This window comes from Esox lucius, chromosome 13 (genome assembly GCF_011004845.1).
Source record: "Esox lucius isolate fEsoLuc1 chromosome 13, fEsoLuc1.pri, whole genome shotgun sequence".
Taxonomy (NCBI): Eukaryota; Metazoa; Chordata; class Actinopteri; order Esociformes; family Esocidae; genus Esox; species Esox lucius.
In genome coordinates, this window is record NC_047581.1 from 24972349 (window position 1) to 24996972 (window position 24624).

General features: G+C 39.9%; 1 protein-coding gene across 1 annotated transcript; it reads left to right on the plus strand.

Annotated features, from left to right (window-relative positions):
- The first annotated feature begins 1654 nt into the window (after nt 1-1654).
- On the plus strand, nt 1655-23280 carry vps37ba (VPS37B subunit of ESCRT-I a). Its single transcript, XM_013136804.4, has 4 exons — nt 1655-1931; nt 4464-4635; nt 19857-19939; nt 20464-23280. Exons 1-4 carry the CDS (start codon nt 1827-1829, stop codon nt 20953-20955), a joined length of 852 nt encoding a protein of 283 aa, XP_012992258.2. The 5' UTR covers nt 1655-1826; the 3' UTR covers nt 20956-23280.
- The last annotated feature ends 1344 nt before the right edge of the window (nt 23281-24624 follow it).

The window sequence follows — 24624 nt, forward strand, 5'->3', positions numbered from 1 at the left end:
TTATTGGGTGGCTACAGTTTAAATACCCAGCAGCACATTCTTATCTATATTTTTACATTAGGCCCTACACTTACTTTGCCTCTATTGTAAAGTCTATCCAGTCACAGATTTCAATAAGAAATGTTACCCAGCAATTTACCTCAATCCCAGACATTGATTAAACTTAGCTGAAGATTACAACACATCCACCAATGTGGCATTCATTACCTAATATGAAAGCCATGGCCTTGGGAATAGGCATTGTTTTTAATTGACCACCAACCAATAATCTCCCACAGCATGTTACCCATTTTTTGTACCACCATTTTGTAACATTACTGAGGGATAGCTGTGTGAGTAGACATCCCAGCTGAGCTGGTTTGCTAGCATTGACTTGCTAACAAGGAAGTTCTTGCTTCATTAAACCTTGTTGTCTATTAATGACAAAAAATGTGCAGGCTAGAGGCTGGGAGGATGAAGTGGCTCAGGCTACACTGGATATAACAGAAGTGTTTGTTTATGTGATCAAATGTAAAAAATGACACTCAGTTTGATGCCACGACCTCATATTTTCAGTAATGGTAAATACTTTATACTCACATACAATGATTTGGCCTGCCAAAGGTCAACTTCAAATGATAAGTGTTCCAGGCTAACATGCACTGGTCAAAATAGCCTGGGGACGAGTACCCAGCAATTGGAAATTAAAAAAGACATTAGTGTATGTAAAGTGTATTGTGCATGCTCAGGACTTTGAAGACAGGACCATGGAAGGACTTTATGGAAATCTTTGGATTTCAACAAAATATCTTATTATATTATATTATAATTATATTATACAATTACATAATTTACCCACTTCACAGTATTTGTATTATCTATGTTTTAATGTTTTTTGGGTACCAATAAATAAATTGATATAGTTGTCACATGCTTTATTTACTTGTTTATTTGTTTAAAATAATTTATTTGGGCAGGCAAGTGTGCATGGAAGCCCAGAAACAGTCCTAACTATATAGAAATTATTCCATTCTACAGATATTTAACTGAGTATTCTCAACCACAGATTTTAATAGTTAATTAGAAATATTTTTTCTCTATTAGTCAATATATAAAACTATATCTGAGTATACTTCTAAAGACAAGACCGAAGACAAAAAGGCACTGAAACAAGATGTCTCTGCGTTGCAGACTTAAGAAATCAATGCATGCAAAGGATTTGCTAGCAAGTACGAAACCTGACTACTTTATTGTACATAATATACCTTAAGATGCCGGGACTATGTAGAAAATATGCTGTGATTTGTAAATGGTTAATCTGATATGGATGAAAATACCCTCATATTAAAGTTCACACTCTGCATTTTAGCCTCAGTCATTATATCATTACAAATCTAATGTGCTGGAATGCAGAGTAAAAAAATAACTATCACTGTCCAAAGACTTTTGGATTTTAATGTAGATTTCACAGACCCGAGTTTCACTTTTACTTCAGCAGATACATTTTTTTAAAGTACAAAATCTAAATTTGTGAATATACCAGTAAAAACATGTACTTTTATTTTTGATAAATCTTATTGCATTTACTTATGAGCACAATAAAATAGACACATATTTTCCATGGTTTTCCACATTGCAATGTTTTGAAATACAGGCCTTTATTTTGAAGGGTCACTTATTACCATCCAGTTGTGAAATTATCGTCTTGTGCTGCTCACAGAATACTAAACCGAAACGAGCTGTCTTCTATTAGTTATCTATATATTTGTTAATTTGTTCTTCGGAGCGCGTGAATGTGAGGACTTTTCACAAAACCGGTGTCGTGAAGAATCGAACACAGACGTGAAATGTCTTGTATTGCCAATACATTTAGTTCGTACTCGATGACGCAGCTTAACGAATTACTTGAAGATGATAACAAACTCAACAAAATTGTCCAAGAAATGGAAGAGGTAAGCCACTGTAATACGTTCGAATCAATTGTGTTTACTGCCGAAATGTCTGCATTTCTCAAGTCCTTGCTGTATATTTAGAGAGTTTAAAGCAAGGTCGCGACTTATTTAAACAGCATTTCGCTGTTTTGCACACGTTTTGTGGTCTCGGTTTTGTAGGGGGACGAACTTGCCTACTCTCAATGTCAGGTGTTTAACACTTTTTGAAGACCTGTCAAGTCTTTCGGTTAAATTCGAAAATAATGTTTCTGTTAAACTCTAAGTAATCTTCCTGTAACTCGAGACGAGTAGCAACATAGCCTCCACTAAATGTATTTTAACAAACAAGCACATACAATAACACTGACTGACAGTGACCGCAAAAGAACAATACCGCTGCAGTTACATTCAGAATCTGTGCTTGTCTTGGCAGCAGACTAATCAGCAATACGTTTTGGGAAAAAATAGCACATTGAGAAACATCAAAACAGCATGATCACTTTTTCTCTGAAAGTAAACGTTGTTGTCATTGTGGTTGGTGACAAAGCAAAACATCCCCATGTTGCCAAGCTGCAGCAATGACACAACATTTTTAGAGGTTGTTTTGGAAGCTTCAGTTGCAAGACCCAATTGAGCAAGTGTTCACACTTTTGTTCGCAATATCCAAGTCGAGCTGGTTTTCCATTCTGTTCTACAAAGTTAACATTTTCTTTTGTATAAGCAGTGGTTGTTTAGCCAGATAAAACGTTTACCACTAAATAATGACACAACTGCTATATTTATAAAGTTGATGATAATAATCATGCAACTGACAACTGCTGAATGGACTTTGCTGGAATTGTGTGAAACAAATCTCACTGACCTAGAAATCTCTCAAACATGATACAAATAGCCTATAAGTCTCCAGAGTGAAATATCCCTTTAACTTAATTTTGAAGTGAAAAGTGTAAGTTCTCATTATATCTGCAAGAACAGTACCAGCTAGGATTTCTTTTTAAAGTTGTTGTTCGCTGTGGTCAAGTGTTTTTGCAGCTCACATAAGATGAGAATCAAGCTGTTATCTCAATGTGAGGGTGAACTTACACAGTTGTTCCTTTAACCTTAACATATATTTTATAGAAATACTGACTGCACGAATCTTTTAAATGCTAAACATGTTTGCTACTGAAGTGACATAGCTAATTAACTCTTGCCAAAAGCAGCAACTACTTCTGCTGGCATCTTCACAAAAACTAATGTCATCATCAAAACTAGGATCAAATTGGTTACATTTTCAATCAAATTGTAGGCTTAACTCTCTCTACTGTGACCAATTGCAACAGTGTTGAAAATATGGGCATGAGATTGCAGTATAATTCCAAGCAGTTCCTGATACCTGTGCTGTACAGTGTGCTTTTTTTCCGATTCTTACTGCACCTACTCTTATTGCGTTGTGTATTTACCGTACATTCATAGCTGTGACAGGCAGCAGTTTTATCTTTGTTTCCTAACAGTTCATATACACACACACACAAACAATAACGGTGTAGAACTTGGAACTTCCCAAATGACGTAATAAGGTGTGTCTTGAGTTAGTCAGAACAGACTTTACCAGGCATAACGAGCACTTCCAACAAGATCCAAAATGGCACCTTATTCCCTTTAGTCAAAGACTGTACAGTATAAGTTCCTATTGATTTTAAAAGTACATTTCAAAGTGCAGTTTAATTTCAGTTAGTTTCCAAACAGCCATTTTGTTAGTTTGGCTTCCTGATGCCTATGTTTTCATGTAATACAACTTCAGTTTTAGTTTTTTGTTAGAAACAGTATAATGAATAAATGCTCATCAATGAATGACTAACTTGGGAAGGCAAGAGCATATTTCTGTTCTCTTTGTAGTTGCAAGCAAGGTCGCGACTTGTACAAGTTGTACAAGGATTAACAAGTGCCTGGTAGCATTTTAAGTATTAAGCTTTTTCAAAATATTTGTTGTGGACTCATTTATCGCTCTTCAACTTGTTTAAAACAAGGTAAACGAGTGTGCTTAGCCTCAAGCCTACTGTAATCTGTGTTCTCTCACACACACGCTGCCTGGGCCCACACTGCAACTTCTGTTTTGAATGTGGTGTTGCACTGCCTATTAGGATAGTTGTATTCTCAGAGCTTAGCCACATGATGCTATTCACACCCAAGCCCATTGCTATTTCTGTCCTTGAAGAAAATGTGACTTGGTGAGACTGTAAATTGAGTCAACATGTGGGAACATGGTCTTGAATAGTTAGTCATCAGTCGCTGATATGGGATATTAGAGAACTGCTTGAAATTAAACCTATTTTCTTGTTAGAAATTTTTTTTTATCAAACGCACAAATAAAAAAACAGATTAAAGGAATAATGGATACATTTTTTTTTAAATGTGAAGAAAGTGCCAATGGAAATATAATTTTTTGTAGAAGAGAATTGGCATGTTATTTTTTTCTAGGGGAAAATAATGCAGTATATTTAGTGGTCTTCAAATATTTTTTCTCCTTTTAATAAGAGTGTATACCTTATTAAACAACCGTGTGTGTGTCAGATGAAGGAGGTTCAGCAGACCAAGGAGATGACCCTGGCCAGTAACCGGAGCTTGGCCGAGCAGAATCTTCAACTGGAGCCCAGGCTGGAGAACCAGAAGAGCCTGCTCACCAAGCGCTACATCTCCCTACAAGAGAGCTTTGAGGCCTACCATGTCCACAAGTCTGAACTAGGTAATGTTGGCTTTGTTGTCAGAATGAGACTACATTTTGAAGTTAAAATGTATTACTGTTGCCATGAGTGTTAACATAAATAATAGTTGACACAGTGCTGTAATATGATTTGAAATTGTTAAAAGCCTATCTTGATTTTCACTCAGTTTTTATTCTGGCATATGTAGTTTGAGAATAGTTATATAATGATTTACTCTTGTTGGTTCTTTAATTGGATAGGGAAACAGACCAGACCGGTTTTTCAGGTTCCTTGTTTTATCTGTACACCAGTGTTAATTTCATCAACAATAATAGTGACAGAAATGTTATTTACCTTCCTTTTTTTTGCAGTGGCTGTTGACAAGACCATAACTGACTAAATAAATCCAGAAAAGACAATAACTAAACGAAAACTATTCTTCATTTTGGTTGACAAAATAAGAGACGACAATCATTTGTGGAACTAACATAATTGGATAGGAGGATTTTGGTTTCTGAATGGGCATGGGCATTAGCAGATTAAATGGACTTCCTCTTTTGCTCTCTCTGTCACTCGTTCCCTGTCTCTGTAGGCTGTAGTCTCTCTCTCTCTTTCTCTCTCTTTCTCTCTCTTTCTCTCTCTTTCTCTCTCTTTCTCTCTCTTTCTCTCTCTTTCTCTCTCTTTCTCTCTCTTTCTCTCTTATTATTGGTGGAAAATAAATGTCATGCCCAGGTCATTCCAAAGATACGTCTGAATGTTCTGTAATCTGGCGGCGAAGGTTTGAGTGGGTTCACTGTGACTTCTTTCCTTGTACAAATTACTGGGGGGAAAAATACTACAAACATCAATACATCACAGTATATACACACAGGTAAAGACTGTGGTCTGGTACCTGGAGAATAATAATGTTGATAGATAGCTACAATTTGGTGTGAGTTGTTATATTCAAACAAGTTTGATTTGTTTTCATTCTGACTACAAGTCACTGCTATTGTAACTGATTTCATTGGCCAAATACATAGCTTTGAGTTATTTCAAGTGTTTTAGAGTTGTTAAAATAATTAACAACTCTGTCAGTGAATGTTTTTTTGCAATTATTCTTGCCCTTTATCTCCTGTGGATTGTGTTCTTCCACCAACGCAGGGGCGTTTCCAGCATTGAAGGACATCTGGGGCTTAGCCCAGAGCATTTTATACAAATACAGGGATCACTCGAAGAGTTTTTTTTTATTACAGTAACACTTTACTTTCAGTCAAAATAAATCTTTAACATTATATTCAAGGCAGGCTAACATCCTCTCAGTGCTCAACTGAGCATAACCTTTGTTTTGGATATGGAAAACATAACCATTGCTCAACTGAGCATGATAACAATATACAGTACATCTTTACATTATGCTCAATACACATACACAGAGTCAACATACAACATACACTATTCAACTCTTGCTGTCTATCTGGTATGTCCTTCTATATTTGTTATTACTCTCTCATTCACCTGCTTTTGTCTTTCTCACCACTTGCTTTTGTCTTTCTCACCACTTGCTTTTGTCTTTCTCACCACTTGCTTTTGTCTTTCTCACCACTTGCTTTTGTCTTTCTCACCACTTGCTTTTGTCTTTCTCACCACTTGCTTTTGTCTTTCTCACCACCTGCTTTTGTCTTTCTCATCCAATGTGTACTATTTCAATACTGCTTGGGACTAAATTGGCCCACTTTTAGTATAAGAAGTATACATTTAAGTTTAAAGTGTAGGAGTAGTAGACTTTAAGTACACACAACTATGCCTAGGTTTCTCATTTGTAATGCATCTGTACTACAAGTTAACTTTTAAGTATACTAGTAGTAGTTTACTATTTTAATACAAGTAGTATTTTCTGTTTATGAAAGTACACACTGAAGTGTACTTTCAGTAAACTATTAGTTTAGTAGTGTATACTGCAAGCCCTGCTCAAAAATCCAGCTAAAACCAGCCTAAGCTGGTTGGCTGGTCTTAGCTGGTTTAAGATGGTCTCCCAGCCTGGCCTAGCTGGTTTTAGCTGGTCTTCCAGCCTGGCCTAGCTGGTTTTAGCTGGTCTTCCAGCCTGACCAGCTAAGACAAGCTAAAAAATGTTCAAAACCCCCCTAAAACCAACCTGATATACCAGCTACTTCCAGCTTAAACCAGCTAAGACCAGCCAACCAGCTTAGGCTGATTTTAGCTGGATTTTTCAGCCGGGAGTATACTTGCAAGTCAACATAAAAATATACTTATAGTTCACTATTTTGTATTATGTTTGCACTTGCACAGTATACTATTATGTTTAAATGTAGATATTTTTTTATATTTTTTTTTTATTTTCATTAAAAAAAAAAACTTTAACTGTACCTTAATTTTAAAAACATTTCATTAGCTTCATGTTGCATTTTTTTTTATCAACACTTGATTGTTGGTAACTTTCATAAAGAAAGGCAACATTTTAAACAAAAAAAGTTAAAGACTACACCTTGATCAGATTCAGAACGGATTCAGAATAATAATAAAAAACACAGATGGAGTAGATCGAGTCCAAAGTCCAAACCTTCACAGACAGTTGTTATAGGCTATTTGTGGGTTAACTTACCCTTCATTTCATTTGGTAATATTAAGCGTTTTTTTTTTTACTTTTGATTTACACACTGTTTAATGATTGATGATCACATTATTTTATATTTGATTAAGCAATCTTCTATCACTTGCTTGCTAGTATCATACTAACTTATATCAGATGCTACTAGTAACATACAAGTGATGCTAGTAGCCTAATAACTAGCTACAGTAGTTAACAAATAGACATACAGTGAAAGATGATCTTTAGATTTAAAGGATAAAAAAACTGAATTAATTTCTTACCCACTGACTTCTTTCCAAAGAATCCCCAAAGTCTTGTTTGCTTCATTTTTCATTTCCCGCTCGCTGTCTGTCGTTATTAAATCGCACGCTCAGACACTTGACTTTGCTACTAGGCTAGCCCCTCCCCTACCTGCTACATATTCAAAAGGGAGGAAGAAACAGCAGCAAAGTAATGTAGGCCTATATGGCTAGATTATTTTTAAGGTATATTTTTACAGGCTGTATGCAGTACGTGCAAAGCCAAAGCGCAACGAAATAGGACAACTTATGATTTTGCGGGTTTACATAGGCTTAAAATAAATAAATAAATAAAAATTTCCCTCATTCGAGATTCGGGGCTACACTCAAAACATCCGGGGCTGAAGCCCCGGCAAAATCGGCTGGCGCCGCCCCTGCACCAACGGTCAGTGATATATTCACTAGGTCTGTAGGTTAATGAGGCAATACTTTTGATTTGACTAAATTGTGACTAAAACAAAAGAGCATTTGGCTGTCTCAATCATTTCGAACAATAAATAGACTAAATCATTATTCAAATGCTAAAAATGTGACAAACTTTTAGATGTTTGAGTCAAAATTACTAGGATTAGACTAATGTGTAGGTGTTAGTATGTTAGTATGTGTAGGTGTTAATTGACACTGATGTACACGTACAGGTGCTGGTCATAAAATGTGAATATCATCAAAAAGTTTATTTACTTCAGTAATTCCATTCAAAAAGTGATACTTGTATAATGTATACATTCATTCCACACAGACAGATATATTTCAAATGTTGTTCAAGTGTTTATTTCTTTTAATTTTGATGATTATAACTGACAACTAATGAAAACCACAAATTCAGTATCTCAGAAAATGTGAATATTGTGAAAAGGTTCAATATTGAAGACACCTGGTGCCACACTCTAATCAGCTAATTAACCCAAAATACCTGCAAAGGCCTTTAAATGGTCTCTCAGTCTAGTTCTGTAAACTACACAATAACGGGGAAGACTGCTGACTTGACAGCTGTCCAAAAGACGACCATTGACACCATGCACAAGGAGGGCAAGACACAAAAGGTCATTGCTAAAGAGGATGGCTGTTCACAGAGCTCTGTGTCCAAGCACATTAATAGAGAGGCGAAGGGAAGGAAAAGATGTGGTAGAAAAAAAAGTGTACAAGCAATAGGGATAACCGCACCCTGGAGAGGATTGTGAAACAAAACCCATTCAGAAATGTGGGGGAGATTAACAAAGAGTGGACTGCAGCTGGAGTCAGTGCATCAAGAACCACCACACACAGACGTATGCAAGACATGGGTTTCAGCTGTTGCATTCCTTGTGTCAAGCCACTCTTGAATAAGACACAGCGTCAGAAGTGTCTCGCCTGGGCTAAAGACAAAAAGGACTGGACTGCTGCGGAGTTATGTTCTCTGATGAAAGTACATTTTGCATTTCCTTTGGAAATCAAGGTCCCAGAGTCTGGAGGAAGAGAGGAGGGGCCCAGAATCCACGTTGCTTGAAGTCCAGTGTAAAGTTTCCACAGTCAGTGATGGTTTGGGGTGCCTTGTCATCTGCTGGTGTTGGTCCACTGTGTTTTCTGAGGTCCAAGGTCAACGCAGCCGTCTACCAGGAAGTTTTAGAGCACTTCATGCTTTCTGCTGCTGACCAACTTTATGGAGATGCAGATTTCATTTTCCAACAGGACTTGGCACCTGCACACAGTGCTAAAGCTACCAGTACCTGGCTTAAGGACCATGGTATCCCTGTTCTCAATTGGCCAGCAAACTCGCCTGACCTTAACCCTATAGAAAATCTATGGGGTATTGTGAAGATGAAGATGCGATACGCCAGACCCAACAATGCAGAAGAGCTGAAGGCCACTATCAGAGCAACCTGGGCTCTCATAACACCTGAGCAGACTGATTGACTCCATGCCAGGCCGCATTGCTGCAGTAATTCAGGCAAAAGGAGCCCCAACTAAGTATTGAGTGCTGTACATGTTCATACTTTTCAGTTGGCCAACATTTCTAAAAATATTTTTTTTGTATTGGTCCATCCATCCATCTTCTTCCGCTTATCCGGGGCCGGGTCGCTGGGGCAGCAGTCTAAGCAGAGATTCCCAGACTTCCCTCTCCCTAGACACTTCCTCCAGCTCTTCCGGGGGGACACTGAGGCATTCCCAGGCCAGCCGGGAGACATAGTCCCTCAAGCGTGTCCTAGGTCTTCCCCGGGGTCTCCTCCCGGGAAGGCGTTCAGGAGGCATCCGGAACAGATGCCCAAGCCACCTCCGCTGACCCCTCTCGATGTGGAGGAGCAGGGGCTCTACTCTGAGCTCCTCCCGGGTGACCAAGCTTTTCATCCTATCTCTAAGGGATCGCCCAGCCACCCTGCGGAGAAAGCTCATTTCGGCCGCCTGTATCCGGGATCTTGTCCTTTCGGTCATGACCCAAAGCTCATGACCATAGGTGAGAGTAGGAACGTAGATTGACCGGTAAATCGAGAGCTTCGCCTTGCGGCTCAGCTCTTTCTTCACCACGACAGACTGATATATCGACCGCATTACTGCAGAAGCTGCACCGATCCGTCTGTCAATCTCCCGTTCCATCCTTCCCTCACTCGTGAACAAGACCCCTAGATACTTAAACTCCTCCACTTGAGGCAGGCACTCTCCACCAACCTGAAGTGGGCAAGCCACCCTTTTCCGACTGAGGACCATGGCCTCGGATTTGGAGGTACTGATTTTCATCCCCACCGCTTCACACTCTGCTGCAAACCGTCCCAGTGCATGCTGACGGTCCTGGTTTGAAGGGGCCAATACGACAACATCATCCGCAAAGAGCAGTGACAAAATCGTGTGGTCCTGACACCCTCCGGCCCCTGGCTGCGCCTAGAAATTCTGTCCATAAAAATTACGAACAGAACCGGCGACAAAGGGCAGCCCTGCCGGAGTCCAACATGCACTGGGAACAAGTCTGACTTACTGCCGGCAATGCGGACCAAGCTCCTGCTTTGGGCGTACAGGGACCTGACAGCCCTTTGCAAAGGACCCAGGACCCCATATTCTCGAAGCACCCTCCACAGGATGCCGCGAGGGACACAGTCGAATGCCTTCTCCAAATCCACAAAACACATGTGGATTGGTTGGGCAAACTCCCATGAACCCTCCAGCACCCCGTAGAGGGTATAGAGCTGGTCCAGTGTTACACGGCCCGGACGAAAACCACACTGTTCCTCCTGAATCTGAGGTTCTACTATCGGCCGTATTCTCCTCTCCAGTACCCTGGCATAGACTTTCCCGGTCTGTATTGGTCTTAAGTAATATTCAAATTAATCAGTCTGTATGTAATGAATGAATATAATATACAAGTTTCACTTTTTGAATGGAATTACTGAAATAAATCAACTTTTTGATGATATTCTAATTTTATGACCAGCACCTGAAAATCACACCTACACTTACAAAAAGGCCAACACAACCTCAGTGACACCCAGTAAGTCTACACACAAGACTTTTGTCTTGTGTGACTTGCACATCTGTGAAGGCACCATTAATACTCAACCATATATACAGGTTTCGGAGCAACGTATGCTGCCATCCAGACAATGTCTTTTTCAGGGAAGGCCCTGCTTATTTGAGCAAGACAATGCCAAACCACATTCTGCACATATTACCATAGCATGGCTCCGTAGTAAAAGGGAATACATTTCACTTTCAAAACAGCAATTGGTCTCCTCTGTACTAAAATACTTAGAGTATTGTTAAAAGTGGTGATGCAACACAGTGGTATACTTACCCCTGTCCTAACTTTCTTGCTGGCATCAAATTCAAAATGGGCATGTACTTTTCCAAAAACAATGACATTTCTCAGTTTCAACATTTGGTATGTTTTTTTTTTTCTTTTACTATTTTCAAAGAAATATAGGGATAAATGATTTGCACATTATTGCATTTTACGGAACGTCTCAACTTTTTTTGGAAATGGGGTTGTACCTTTTTCTTTCAAGAGGACCTTATTTTTTCACTGATGGTCTTCATACTGGACAAAAGCTCAGGAATACATTTTACACTAGGTTTGTAGAATACATTTTGTTTTTCTTATTTTCAGTTATGTATATTAATCAAATCAAATGGTATCAGATGGCTGTACATATTTGCCAATATACTGCAAAACTGAAACACCATATCCCTCCCCAAAAATCTTCTAGCAGATGTTGGTCCCTCTAATAATAACTGCCCCCATTATGGCTACACCATTTAGAAATTCTAGAGAGAGAGGCAGGGCGAAAGAGATGGAGGAAGGTGGAGGGGGGCCGGTAGAGTGAGAGAACTCCCCAAGGCATATTGACTGACATTTCTTCTCTTGTAGAACATGCTTTATTACTCTCTTCCTTCTGTTCTGCTTCGACCGTTGTATGCTATTCTATCTCTGTGTTCTGTTTGTGTGGCCACTTATTTCATGGAAGGGACAAAAAGACAAAGGCTCTCTTCCTGCCGTTGCCCAGTTTGCCTGTGTGCTGGCTGGCGCTGGCTGTACTAGTTGTGGATTTGCTGTAGGCAACAACAGCTGCACTTGGAACCAATGCGTTCAACATGCAAACAGGAAGCTTTTCCATATGTAGTGCACTGCATTTCAGTCCTGATAAAAATAGTATACTATTTCTACAGATATGCTTAGCTCCGCCATGTGGCCCACGTGAAAAGCATGGTCTCAAAGCATTCAGGCCTGTATTAATGTCTCCCCACCCATCCTCCCCAGGTCAATGCCACCTGGTGGCACCAAGGTGGCATGAAAGACCCTAGTCTTAGTACAGATAGTTATCCTGCCCAATGTCTGAGGGCTTTACCATTCTTGACAAGAAGAGGGGGTGGAGAGCTGTGAAAGTCCACAATGCCACCCCAGTGTAAAAGTGGAGAATCTTACCATTGTTGTGAATGAGAGCTGATACTCCTGTGAATCTGAGAGGCAGAGGGAGTCATTTTACTGGAGGGTGTTGAGTGATATAGATTTTCATTTTATTTCTTAAGGTTGGTTTAATTTGTTTGATTGTGAATTGTATTTCTATATTAGACTACAGTATTTATAACACTAACAAAGTACTTTTTAATTTACTTTCTATTAATGTACTTTCATTTATTTAGGCCAAGGAGTAAGAGATGGATAGTCTAAATCTCCAGGGCCAGGTTTGAGCATCCCTGGTCTAAATGGACTTTCTTGTGGCATGACTTAGTAACCCAAGATATTGAACTCTATCTATTAAACATAAAAGGTGTCCTGTTAGTATATTTTGGAAGCCTTACCAAACATACAATCTTGTCTACATAATCCTTATTAACTAAGTACAGTAGCCTACTAGGATATAGATTGGCTGCTTCTAACATTAATGGATACATACGTGTACGTCTGTCTCTATCCTGCCTTGGCAACACAAGGCAATTTGGAATTAATACTGTCATGCAATAATGTTACACTATAGACAATAACTCTGTTGTTTATTTGGCATTTAATTTCCATAGTTGTGGTTTCTATAGCAACGGTCTACTTCAAAGCCTGTTACCAAAATCGATTACTCAAGTGTCATTGATCATGCTGTCTGTTGTGCCAAGGCTAGTCAAGAGCATGGACTATAAACTGGTGTGGAGGCCGACAAAAAAAGAAAACCGCAGTGCCTTTCATCAGCATTAACTTCTCCTCACCGCAAAGTCTGTCTCTTCAGGTTTACTAGATGGCTGTTGTTTGAATGGGGTGGAGTCCATAATTCAAATGTCATCTTCTAGTATGTTGAGTTGGCACAATGCAATAAACCTTTTGCTTCTGAAGAGCAGTTCAGTAACGTTGCACAAATGTGCCAACATTTCAAACAGATTTTCCAGAATTCTAAAATAGTCGAGCACAGCCCAGTTAAAGGGTGTATCAGGCTTTCTGCAGCATCCGAAATAATGGCAATGACATTGGCCACATCGAGAGCATCACCAGCCGTTTCCACCTCGGTCTCATTGACCTACCTAAGTACCAGCAGTGGATGTGCCAAGTACTCCCTGGTGTCCTACTTTCCCTGGTTGCGAATCACTGCTCTAGCCAACAGCTTGCAAATAGTGTGGCTAGGCTACATGATGACTTTTACCTTCTCAGGAAGTTCATCTGTAGCCTAACAAGTACTGTACTAGTGGGAGGATCATAAACATTTTCACCACCCCAACAGATCCCGTCATGTAATAAAACAAATTCTTTGTAAAACATTTTCTACATTTCTTCCAGTTGTCTTCATCAGCCCCTTCATTACTTTTTTTTTTTAGATTTTCAGAGGTGCACTCTGGTCACTGTTTTTAACTGACAAGACCAACCTGGCAAACAAAATAAGAATGACATCTAATTTTAGCCTATTAAAACAGAGCAGGGCATCCCCTCCCCCAAATAACCTCATCCACATCTGAACCTCATTTTGATTACAGTTGTGATTGGTTGTGATATATCTGAGATAGGGTGTGATCGCTTTTTAAACAATTCTTGTCTTTTCACTTGATGACAAACTCCGTAATCGTCACCTACTTCGACTGTTATTCATGTATGAAAGAAACAAATTTCATTGTGGCATAAACTGTTGCAAGCTATCTAGGTTGAAATTATTAGCTATGTTAGGCGCAATCCCTTAATTCTGATGTCGATGGTCTCTAGCTAGCTGTAGCCAGCTACCTTTGCTCAAGCATGGTTAACTTTAGTAGTGTAAAATTTGTCTGCAGCTAGCATGGGCTCAATTCTAATGACCATTCCATGGTAGGAAATACCACTGGCTTGTAAGTTACAGTATACAAACAGCCACTGGCAAGAGCCATACATTGATATTGCTATTTGTAATGGAAGTTAACCTGGGATGAAAAAGGTTAATAAATGTGGAAAAATTCTTAATGTTGTTCAGCTTGGTGGAATTTTAATGTGCGATAAATTGGTTGAATTTCAAGAAGACATTTTATGTTGAGTTAGTTTGTCCCAGTACTGGCTTACTATATATTTAAAAGTACATACTTTTCAATTCACACACATTGTGAATACTGATAAGTATAAACACAAAATATTTCCGACCACTAATTTCGATCTGGTCTGTGTGCACAGATCACATGAACTGTTGGTGAAATGTGGGTTGGCAGGCAGTGGCACCAGACAAGTGGGTTGGGATCCTAAACATACAGGTGTGTTGTTACCTGGTGGCTTTGGTGTCAGGTCCTGCATGAATTCCTGAAGCTTTAGCTGGTGTTGATTTTCAGTCAACAGACTGGGTCCACAATAGGGACGGGAGCCAGGCTGGTCTCTTGCTCAGCTTTCTTCATGGCTGTGTCCCACACTCACACAGGGCTCTGGACTAAGGTAGTGTACTACATGGGGAATAAGCTTTTCGGACACAAGGCCCAGTTTATTTCAGTTCACCACATTATGAACTACAGTCAATCTCTTTGTACAGTTTTGTTCTATTCCTGGAAACTGATATTGTTGTTGACAGTGACGTGTGTGTGGTTTCCCTTCTCTGGTTGAATACTCTTTTCCCAGATTCTTTTGTAGCATTCAACATGTGATTCTGGATCATTTTATTGAGGCCTACTAATAATTTGTATTTGTATGTACAACTCTGAGGTGTCATTTAATTTTTACCAGGAAATAAAGCCTATTGAGAGTCTTTTTAAGGGCGACCTGGCCAAGGAGGGAGCAGCAATGAATACAACATGAATTAGACTTTTAAAGGGTTTTGAGGGGTCCTGACAAATTTAGTTGAAGAAATGATTGTAGATTACTCTAAGCCTCTGGTGCACCATAGGAGAAGGCAGTCTTACCTAAGTCAATAATGGACCTGGACTTAAATTACCTAGTAGACCATGTCTTGTAACTGCTAATTGTGAGGGACAGCAGACTAGAGAGGGTGTTAACTTAGAATGGCTTTATAAATGAACCCATACCAAAGTAAGGTCCAACCCACCATTTAGTGACTTGTGACAAAGGGCCTGTATACAATATGTTTACTGAAAGTTACTTTTGGCCATATACTGTTGTGTATGTGGACACCCGACCATCACACCTATATGAGCTTGTCCAAAACCATGGGCATCAATATGTAGTTGGCCCTCCGTTTGCAGCTATATTGCAGCTTCTGGGAGTGCCTCTGTGGGAATTTGTGTCCATTCAGCCAAAAGCGCATTTGTGAGGTCAGGCACTGATGAGGAAGGCCTGGCTCACAATTGCCAATCCAATTCCTCCAAAAGGTGTTTAATGGGGTTGAGCTCAGGGCTCTGTGCAGGCCACTTGAGTTCCTCCACACAAACCTTGTTGAACCATGTCTACATGGACTCTTGTGAACAGGGGGCAGAGTTCAAAATCACTAGTCAGAGGTTGTAAGACTCGGACCTATTTGTCTTAAATCGAAAGAACTCAATGAAACACTGGAAACAGCCAACTGATCTTAAGCGTTTGTTCGGTGGGCTATAATACAATTGGAAAAACACATAAATGTTATACTCGTCAGTAGACAACTCTGAATACTTCTTTGTCCCGCCCTATCCTGTTTCTCTTTTTTCGTATTGGTTACACATGTGCTAAGACTGTTTTAATGTGACACCTGGGCTGGGTTGTCTCACCTTTTTCTACTCGGCAACATACATGGAAAACCGGAACAAGTCTATGTAATTATTTATCATCCTTAACCACAGCCCTGCTATTCTAGACAATTCATCAGACAGTTCATCAGGTCATTTCTATCCTCAGCAGTCTTATTTCCCGTTTTCCTGTAGAGAATGAAAACAACACTTCTATCTTGCTATATTATGCTGTAATATGTTCAATGTATAAAGCGTTTGCTATGGTCTATGATTAAAAGAACAGGAAAGGGCCTTGCCCAAATTGTTGCCACAAAGTGTTGCCAAAGTTTACTATAGGCACTATGCATTTCGGTAGGTAGCGTTCTCCTGGCGTCTGCCACCCAGATTGGCCCGTCAGACTGCCAGATAGTGAATTGTGATTCATCACTCCAGAGTCCAGTGGTGGAGTGCTTTACACCACTCAAGCTGACGTTTGGCATTGTGTATGTTGATGTGAGGCTTGTGTACAGCTGCTCGGCCATGGAAGCCCATTTCGTGAAGCTCCCAGCACACAGTTCTTTTGCTGATGTTGCTTCCTGAGGCAGTTTAGAACTCTGTGGTGAGCAATGCAACAGATGATAGGCGATTTCTACGTGCTACGTGTTTCAGCTCTCGGTGGCCCCGTTCTGTGCGTTTGCATAGTTTAACACTTTGTGGCTGGGCTGTTGTTGCTCCTAGACTTCACAATTCAAGCACTTAGAGTTGACCAGGGCTGATTTTATAGGGAGGAAATTTCACTTATTTTTAAGTCATTGAGCTCTTCAGTATGACCCATTGTACTGTCAATGTTTATCTATGGAGATGTCATTGCTGTCCTGGATTTTATGCATCTGTATATGCAAATATAGTCTAAGAATACTAGATTATTTTGTTGTATAAACTTGCATTAATCACTTGCTTGAGGCCCCACATTTCAAGGTAGAGTGGATTCCACCTGTTTGAAGGAGCCCCCTGGAGATTTTTCATTGTAAAGCAGAGGTCTCAAACCGGTTCCACGGAGGGCCATGTGTCTGCCGGTTTTTGGGTTTTCCTTTAAATTGGTTCCCAGTTCAGACTGAAACAACCAGATGGGGGTAGAAACGAACCAGTTAGTGACCTAATTATTCAATTAAGTACAAGGTGAGAGCGAAAACCTGCAGACACTCGGCCCTCTGTGGAACCGGTTTGAGACCTCTGTTGTAAAGGGAAAAGGTTTGACAGGTGCTGCTCTTGTCCAAGCCAAAAAACTTAAACTGATTTGAAGAATCAATGCTTAAAGCGAAGTGAGTCAAGTGAATGTTTTTTTTCCCCCCAATACCTTGTTTTTTTTTTACCGTAAACTTATCACCACCAAATGCATCAATGAGAAAGGACTGTCTGTTCAAAATTTCTCAGAATTCTGTTGTAATAGCTAGCTCAATGAGATCCCTCACCCAGCCCTATACATTAGGTAATGCGTCATCCAGAGGAGGCTCATCTCCACGCCCTGTTGAGGGGGAAAACAAACCCGCATCCCATGTAGACTATAACAGCGTAAACAAGACAAACCGGCTGGCTTAAAGTAATAACGCTTGTTAGGTTGACGATTTGCTGTGTAGTTGGTTGGCTGGTTGTCCCTCTTACCATTCCATTTTGCACCTATTATGTTGTCATGCTGTATTGCTGTCAGTGTCACCTACTGAATGTTTTAGCTGCAGACTGACTGGGCAAGTTGTCAGAGCATGTTGCTATTGCTAACTTGCATACTATTTGTAGAACATGAATGAAAAGTAAACTGTTTCACTGGTAATTTGCTTACATGGAGACTCAATAAGGTAGGAATAGATGTCCAGGTAGGACACCTCTGGCCATAGAGTGGGGTTATTGCACCAATTTGATGCTGGGAGACTGAATGGACATGATCTAAGATGGAACAAATACATATTTTATATGTACAGTTGTGCTCAAAAGTTTGCATACACTTGGAGAATAAGTAATAATTGTACCATTTGTAAAGAAAACATGAGTGAGCAGGCAAAACACGTTTTATTTCTTATGGGATTCACAATCAACTGTAGGTCATAACAGAATGGCACAATCATAAAACAAAACATGACAACAAAGAAAAATATGAACTGACCCCTGTTCAAAAGTCTGCATACCCTTAGTTCTCAATACTATTTCCCCCTTTAGAATCAATGACAGCATGCAGTCTTTTGTAATAGTTGTCTATGAGGCCCCAAATTCTTGTAGGTGATATAGCTGCACATTTGTCTTGGCACAATTCCTCCAGGTCATGCAAAGTCTTTGGTCGTCTTGTATAAACTGCACGTTTGAGATCTCCCCGGAGTGGCTCGATGATATTAAGGTCAGGAGACTGTGATGGCCACTCCAGAACCATCACCTTTTTTTGCTGTAACCACTGGAGGGTCACCTTGGCCTTGTGCTTAGGGTCATTGTTGTGCTGGAAAGTCCAAGAGCGTCCCATATGCAGCTTTTGTGCAGAAGAATGCAAATTTTCTGCCAGTATTTTTTGATAACATGCTACATTCATCTTGCCATCAATTTTCACGATTCCTCGTGCCATTAGAGCTCACGCACCCCCAAAACATCAGTGAGCCACCACCATGCTTCACAGTGGGGATGGAATTCTGTTCACTATAGGCCTTGTTGACCCCTTTCCAAACACAGCGCTTATGGTCGAAACCATAAAGCTCTATTTTGGTCTCGTCATACAAATTACAGTGTGCCAGAAGCTGTGAGGTGTCAAGGAGTTGTTGGGCATTTTTTGTGGCATTGGCGCAGTAAAGGCTTCTTTCTGGCAACTCGACCAGCTAATTTTTGCAGCTAATTTCTGGTCAAGTATTGTCGTATTGTGCTCCTTGAAACAACCACACCATCTTTTTCCAGAGCAGCCTGTATTTCTCCTCAGGTTACCGGTGTGTTTTTCTTTGTATCCTGAAAAATTCATCTGGCAGTTCTGGCTGAAATCTTTCTTCGTCTACCTGACCATGGCTTGGTATGAAGAGATTCCAGTATTTTCCACTTCTTATTAAGTGATTGAACTGGCATTTGCAAGGCTTTGGATATCTTTTTGTATCCTTTTCTATCTTTATAAAGTTCCATTACCTTGTTACGCAGGTCTTTTCTGTTCTTTTCTGCTCTCCATGGCTAAGTATATATTCTGCTCAATGCATCCACGTGAGAGCTAACAAATAAACTATTTGCCATTTTCACCTGTGTGTATCACCTTGTGTGTCTGTTACACACAAGGCCAAACATTCAAGGGTATGTTCATTTTGGATCAGGGCCATTTGGGTGATTTCTTTTATCATTGAAAGGAGCCAAACAACTATGTGATGATAATAAATGGCTTCATATGATCACTATCCTTAAATAAAATAGTTTTTTTTCATATTTTCTAAATTAATGCCAAAACTTCAAACTTTCTGCCAGGGTATGCAAACTCTTGAGCACAACTGTAAATGACCCAAATATATTATGGCAAGTCAATATGACAGCCATAACATAATGACCACCTGCATAATATTGTGTAGGTCCCCCTTTTGCCGCCAAAACAACCCTGACCCGTCGAGGCATGGACTCCACTAGACCTCTGAAGGTGTGCTGTAGTATCTGGCACCAATACATTAGCATCAGATCCTTTAAGTCCTGTTAGTTGTGAGGTGGGGCCTCCATGGATTGGACTTGTTTATCCAGCACATCTCACAGCTGCCTGATTGGATTGATGTATATGTGAGATGATTAGCCTAATTTTAGTTTGTAAACAAAATGTTCCCATTTACCTGTTTTTGTCTTTCTCTCACAGACCACAGCCCTGGAAACAGTTCGTTGGATACATTGCTTGCTCTACTGCAGGCAGAAGGAGCTAAGATTGAAGAGGAGACTGAGGTAGGAAGCAGAGCTATTTTTCTCCACAGTCTTTTTTTCTCTCTTCATTCCCATCTCTCTCGCTCTGTCATGATTTAATGTCTCTTGTGGTGGCAGTTTAAACACTATACCGCCTTTCTTTTTCCTCCCTTCTTCTACTCTAGCTCAGAGAGACTGTTATTTATGGCAGTTGTTTTTAAACTATTCCTCCGGGACTCCATGCCATTCCATGTTTGATCTATGATTATAAAAAATTTAAAAAATTGCATTTGTTTCTGTAGTTAATCAAACAATTACACAATATTGATACATTTACTTTATCAGATCTAGCACACCTGAATCAAATTGTCAAGTTATTACCATGTTTGATGGTAAAGGACTCAATCAGGAGTGAAACAAAAATTCAAATCATCTTATCATCGTGTTACCTGTAGAGATTTTGTAAACCATTGATTTTGGGCTGAGTTAGATGGAGACAGATTTGAATGTATTCATCTCCAGTGTGCTTTTTAAAAACTTTTTTTGTCTTTCCTACATCTTTACAGAACATGGCTGATTCCTTCCTGGATGGCGACGTTACCCTAGATATCTTCATTGACTTGTACCAGAGCAAGAGGAAGCTGGCCCACCTAAGGAGGGTGAAGATTGACAAGTTGCAGGAGATCTTGCTGAAGGGCCCTCCGCTGCCTCAGGTGCCTGTCTCCTGCTCCCAGCCGGAGGTGCTGTCTGCCAGGCCGTCCCCCTTCTATACAGAAGCCAACAGCCACAATGATCAGAACCACTCCCCCGTGCCCCAGCCCAGGAGAGCCCCACCTCCCCCTCCAACCCAAAAACCCCCGTCTGTAGTCCCTCAGCCAAAGCCGGAAGTCTTTTCCTATCCTGCCACCCTATACCCTCCTATACCCCCCAGGATGGGGGCTCCTTTGGCCAGCATCAGCCCTGGGTACCCGCATGTCTTCATGTCTCCGTATCCCCCTGCTCTGCCTCAGAGGCCCGCCCCTCGCGTGGCCCCGCCGTCTGGCTTCATGATTCAGTAATAGAGGATCACAGTGAAGGTGCAGTACAGTACTTACAGTGGACTTGCACTGCAGCCTTGCTGGAACCTATCAGCCGTTAGCCTTTGTGAATATGGCACAGCGTAACACAAATGGGGTGGGACTGACTATAATTAAAGGCTAGTCTAGGAATGGTCAACACTGAGATACAATGTGCACTCTTCTCACCAGAGTCAACACTCCATTGCTCCAATGCCACAGAAAGGAATTGATTGACCTGTGCTTGCAATTGCAAAGCTAAATCCATCAAGAACAGGGCTTTAGTCTACAGTGAAATACATGCATGATTCACTGGCCTCAGTAGCCTGGACTTGCACCCCTAGTTTGAGGCCTGTGTTATTATCACTTTGTCCCAGTCAGACAGACAGAATGTCCGTGGCCCTCAGGTGTGTCTTCCTCCTTGTACCCCTGTCACAGTGCTGGTGCCTCCTCATTCATCTATGTTGTGAAATGGAAGGGGGGAGCCAGTCATGTTGTGTTACGGGACACTTCACGGAAGAAAATGTCAAATCATATGCAAAACCAACCCTGCTCTGCTGGTTTTTGAAACCATATTTCCCAGGTATATCTCCACAATCTATCTATAGTATACAGACATTTACTGGTACTTAGAAATGTTGTGGCCCTTTGAATGAATACACAACATTTATTGTAATATTGCCTTACAGGATGCTGGATGCTTAATTTCTGTTGCCAGGAAATTCTAGAAAGACATTTCAGAAAAATGTTTTTCAAAAGATCAAGCATAGAGGTTTGTTAAGAGTGTGTGGATCATCTCATGGCTGATAGGGAGGGCAGTCGAATTTATCTTTGTTGCTCAGAGCAAATATATGGACACACCCTGAATATTGGTTGCGTAGTGTTTTTGGCTCAAACACTAAAATGTTGGCATCTTGGTCTTGTATACAAAGGGTCTCTCCATAGCAATATATAATATTATTTCCCATAAATGTGCTGTTTCAGTGAATCATCTACTGTTCATACTACATGCCTAACTGTGGGACATATGTGTCTTTCCCTGCATTACTTAATTATTTCATTTAAGTACCTTCTCTCTTGGTTTCTCTTGAATGTTTATATATGTTTTTTAAGTCATTACTGTTGAAACTAGATTAGCCAAGTTCATGTACATTTATTAATGATAACATATACAGTTCATAACTTAAAACAAATGTAAAAATCCAAGGGGGGTGAATACTTGCAGTCCACTGAAATTAAGACCATCTTCCACTGTTTTGTGAACTGTAATACCCTCTGTTTTAACTCTAGGGTATTATCACACTGAATGAACACCAAAGATGACGTTCTGTTAATCTCCTCTTGTTCTAGTTACATTTCCTGTCATCATACATTCCTGCATTATTTCAGTTTCATAGCAATTTTTAATGGCAGTGGTTTTAGGTGCAAATAAAAAACATAGGATCAAACAATACAGTACCAATCTAAAATGTATTTTGCACCATTTTTACAATGTCAGCCTACTCCTAAAGGAGTCCAATGTGCAGGGTTACCTGATCCTACATCCTGCAGTGTGGTAAAGCCACTGAGTGCCTATGGAGGAACACATTGCTGACTGCTCTACACCTGTAATCTGTGTACACAGGCCAGGCTTGGCCTACTTTTCCTGGCTGTGCCCCGTTTAGTTTCCCTTTACGGATGCAAATGATATCGTGCTGATGCATGTCTGGGGGCGGGAAAAGTTGGGAGTCCATCTAGCTGCCTGTCAGGCCTGGACTCTACCTGGTGCTATGGGGCTGGGCTGCCGTTGCAGTTTGTTTCTAAACAACATGATATACACTTGGGGTCTGTGTCTAATGCTTGCTGTTCTCCTAGAAATTCTTTATAACATCAGAACCTTCGTTTGCCTGCTCTCAGGTGGGTGACCACTGTCTTTGTTTCTTATGCACATGCCATCAAGACAACAGGGCTCCTAGATTTTTAAATGTAAAATAGTTTACACAGACTTTTTTTTAAATAGAAATCAGAGTAACAAAAGCCATGTCCCTATTTCTTTACCAATTGTTTTAATATACCAGCATTTCGAAGCTAAAAGATGCACTCCAGGATCTTAAGTGGAACACTTTTTGAACATATTGTACAAATTGAATTCTTAACATATCACAGAAATTGCATCAGTACTTTTTTGCAAGTTGTAACATATAAGCAATTGGTGACATAGTATACTATTAGATTACCTGGTACAAAACATAAACATATTTTGGGGTGAACACTGCTTTTTCAAAGCTTCTGGCTGAATTCTGGACTGCACCTTTAAATTAAATTAATAATAAACTATTGTTTGTGTGAGCATGATTTTTGATTCATTTGTTTGCTGTATGTCAAACTGGCGTAGATCAGCTGTTGAAGCTGCTTTGATACAGACTGGATTTGTAAGGACAGACCATCACAAAATGTTTGTTTCTTGTCACTCATATCAAAGGATACAAACACTGCTGAAGTCTGCTGTCATTTTCCATAATCTGTTTTGTTTCACATTAAAAATAGTTTTCACTGGGAAGCAATCAGTTTCTACTCATCTACTGCATTCACCAATGTTATTCTAAGTCAACTTCAGCATGGTTTCAAAACAAATCCTATCGCTTTTCACCGGGTAATAATTATTAGGCACCCCTAGGCCAGTGTTGATTTAATCCCCTCATTGAATGTGACTGCAGAAAAATATAAAAATAATTTTGTCACTATGTAGAATATTATTATAATGAACATTGGATTTCAATGATGCCCCACCCCATGCCATTAATCCAAAATGCAATACAGGTACAAGCCTGGTGATAGAAGCAATCTCTGTAGGGTAAATTTAAATAGTGTTAATGTATTGTGTTAATTTATTGATTTGAGTACAATGCCTGTATTCAAGCCCTAGGCTGGTATTTGTCTTTGTATGATATCTCTAGAAGCAGAGGTGGCAGAAGAAAATTCTCTGGCCTGTCGTTTTTTGTCATTTGGTAACAACTAAATCTTTTGTGGTATGATATGATTAACCTATTGTAAAAACATTACCTATGGGCTACAATGAGACCAGGGTTTTATTAGGTCACATGCTTTAAAATAAAATAGAAAGATTCCTGGCCTTGGGGAGGATTAAAACCCTGTAATGAAGTACTTGTTCATATTAATTTTATTTTAAAGATGGTCTAATGAGATGGTTTTCTTCCTAGATAGTCACAGAGTAAGCAACATGAATAGACTGTAAAACTTGCAGGGGTGAGCTGCTTTATGCAACTATCGTGTACTTTTGCTGTATGTAACTGGAGGCCTTTATAAACTTTAATAACTGCAATTGTCTTAATGGATTAAAAATGTATTTTGGATTGAAAATGTTGAGGTAGACTAGTCAACCAAAATAAAGATATAAACCACATTGGAAACCAGCCCTGTAACCCGCTTTATATTGTTTGCTTCCATTATTATTATAATTTTTTAACTACATCAAAATGGCACGTCACTGCAACAACTGACACACAACTGCTATGGTAAATGCCTCACCAAATGTTTTGTAGTGGCTTTACCTGGAATAATATATACAGTGGGGAGAACAAGTATTTGATACACTGCCGATTTTGCAGGTTTTCCCAATTATAAAGCATGTAGAAGTCTGTCATTTTTATCACATTGTATGATTTTTAAGTA

Bases quoted from the DNA above. Each gene is read 5' to 3' on its own strand.
- vps37ba (XM_013136804.4), top strand. From the start codon at position 1,827: ATGTCTTGTATTGCCAATACATTTAGTTCGTACTCGATGACGCAGCTT. The intron at 1,932-4,463 runs GTAAGCCACTGT...TGTGTGTGTCAG, and splicing joins TTGTCCAAGAAATGGAAGAG to ATGAAGGAGGTTCAGCAGAC. The intron at 19,940-20,463 runs GTAGGAAGCAGA...ACATCTTTACAG, and splicing joins AGATTGAAGAGGAGACTGAG to AACATGGCTGATTCCTTCCT.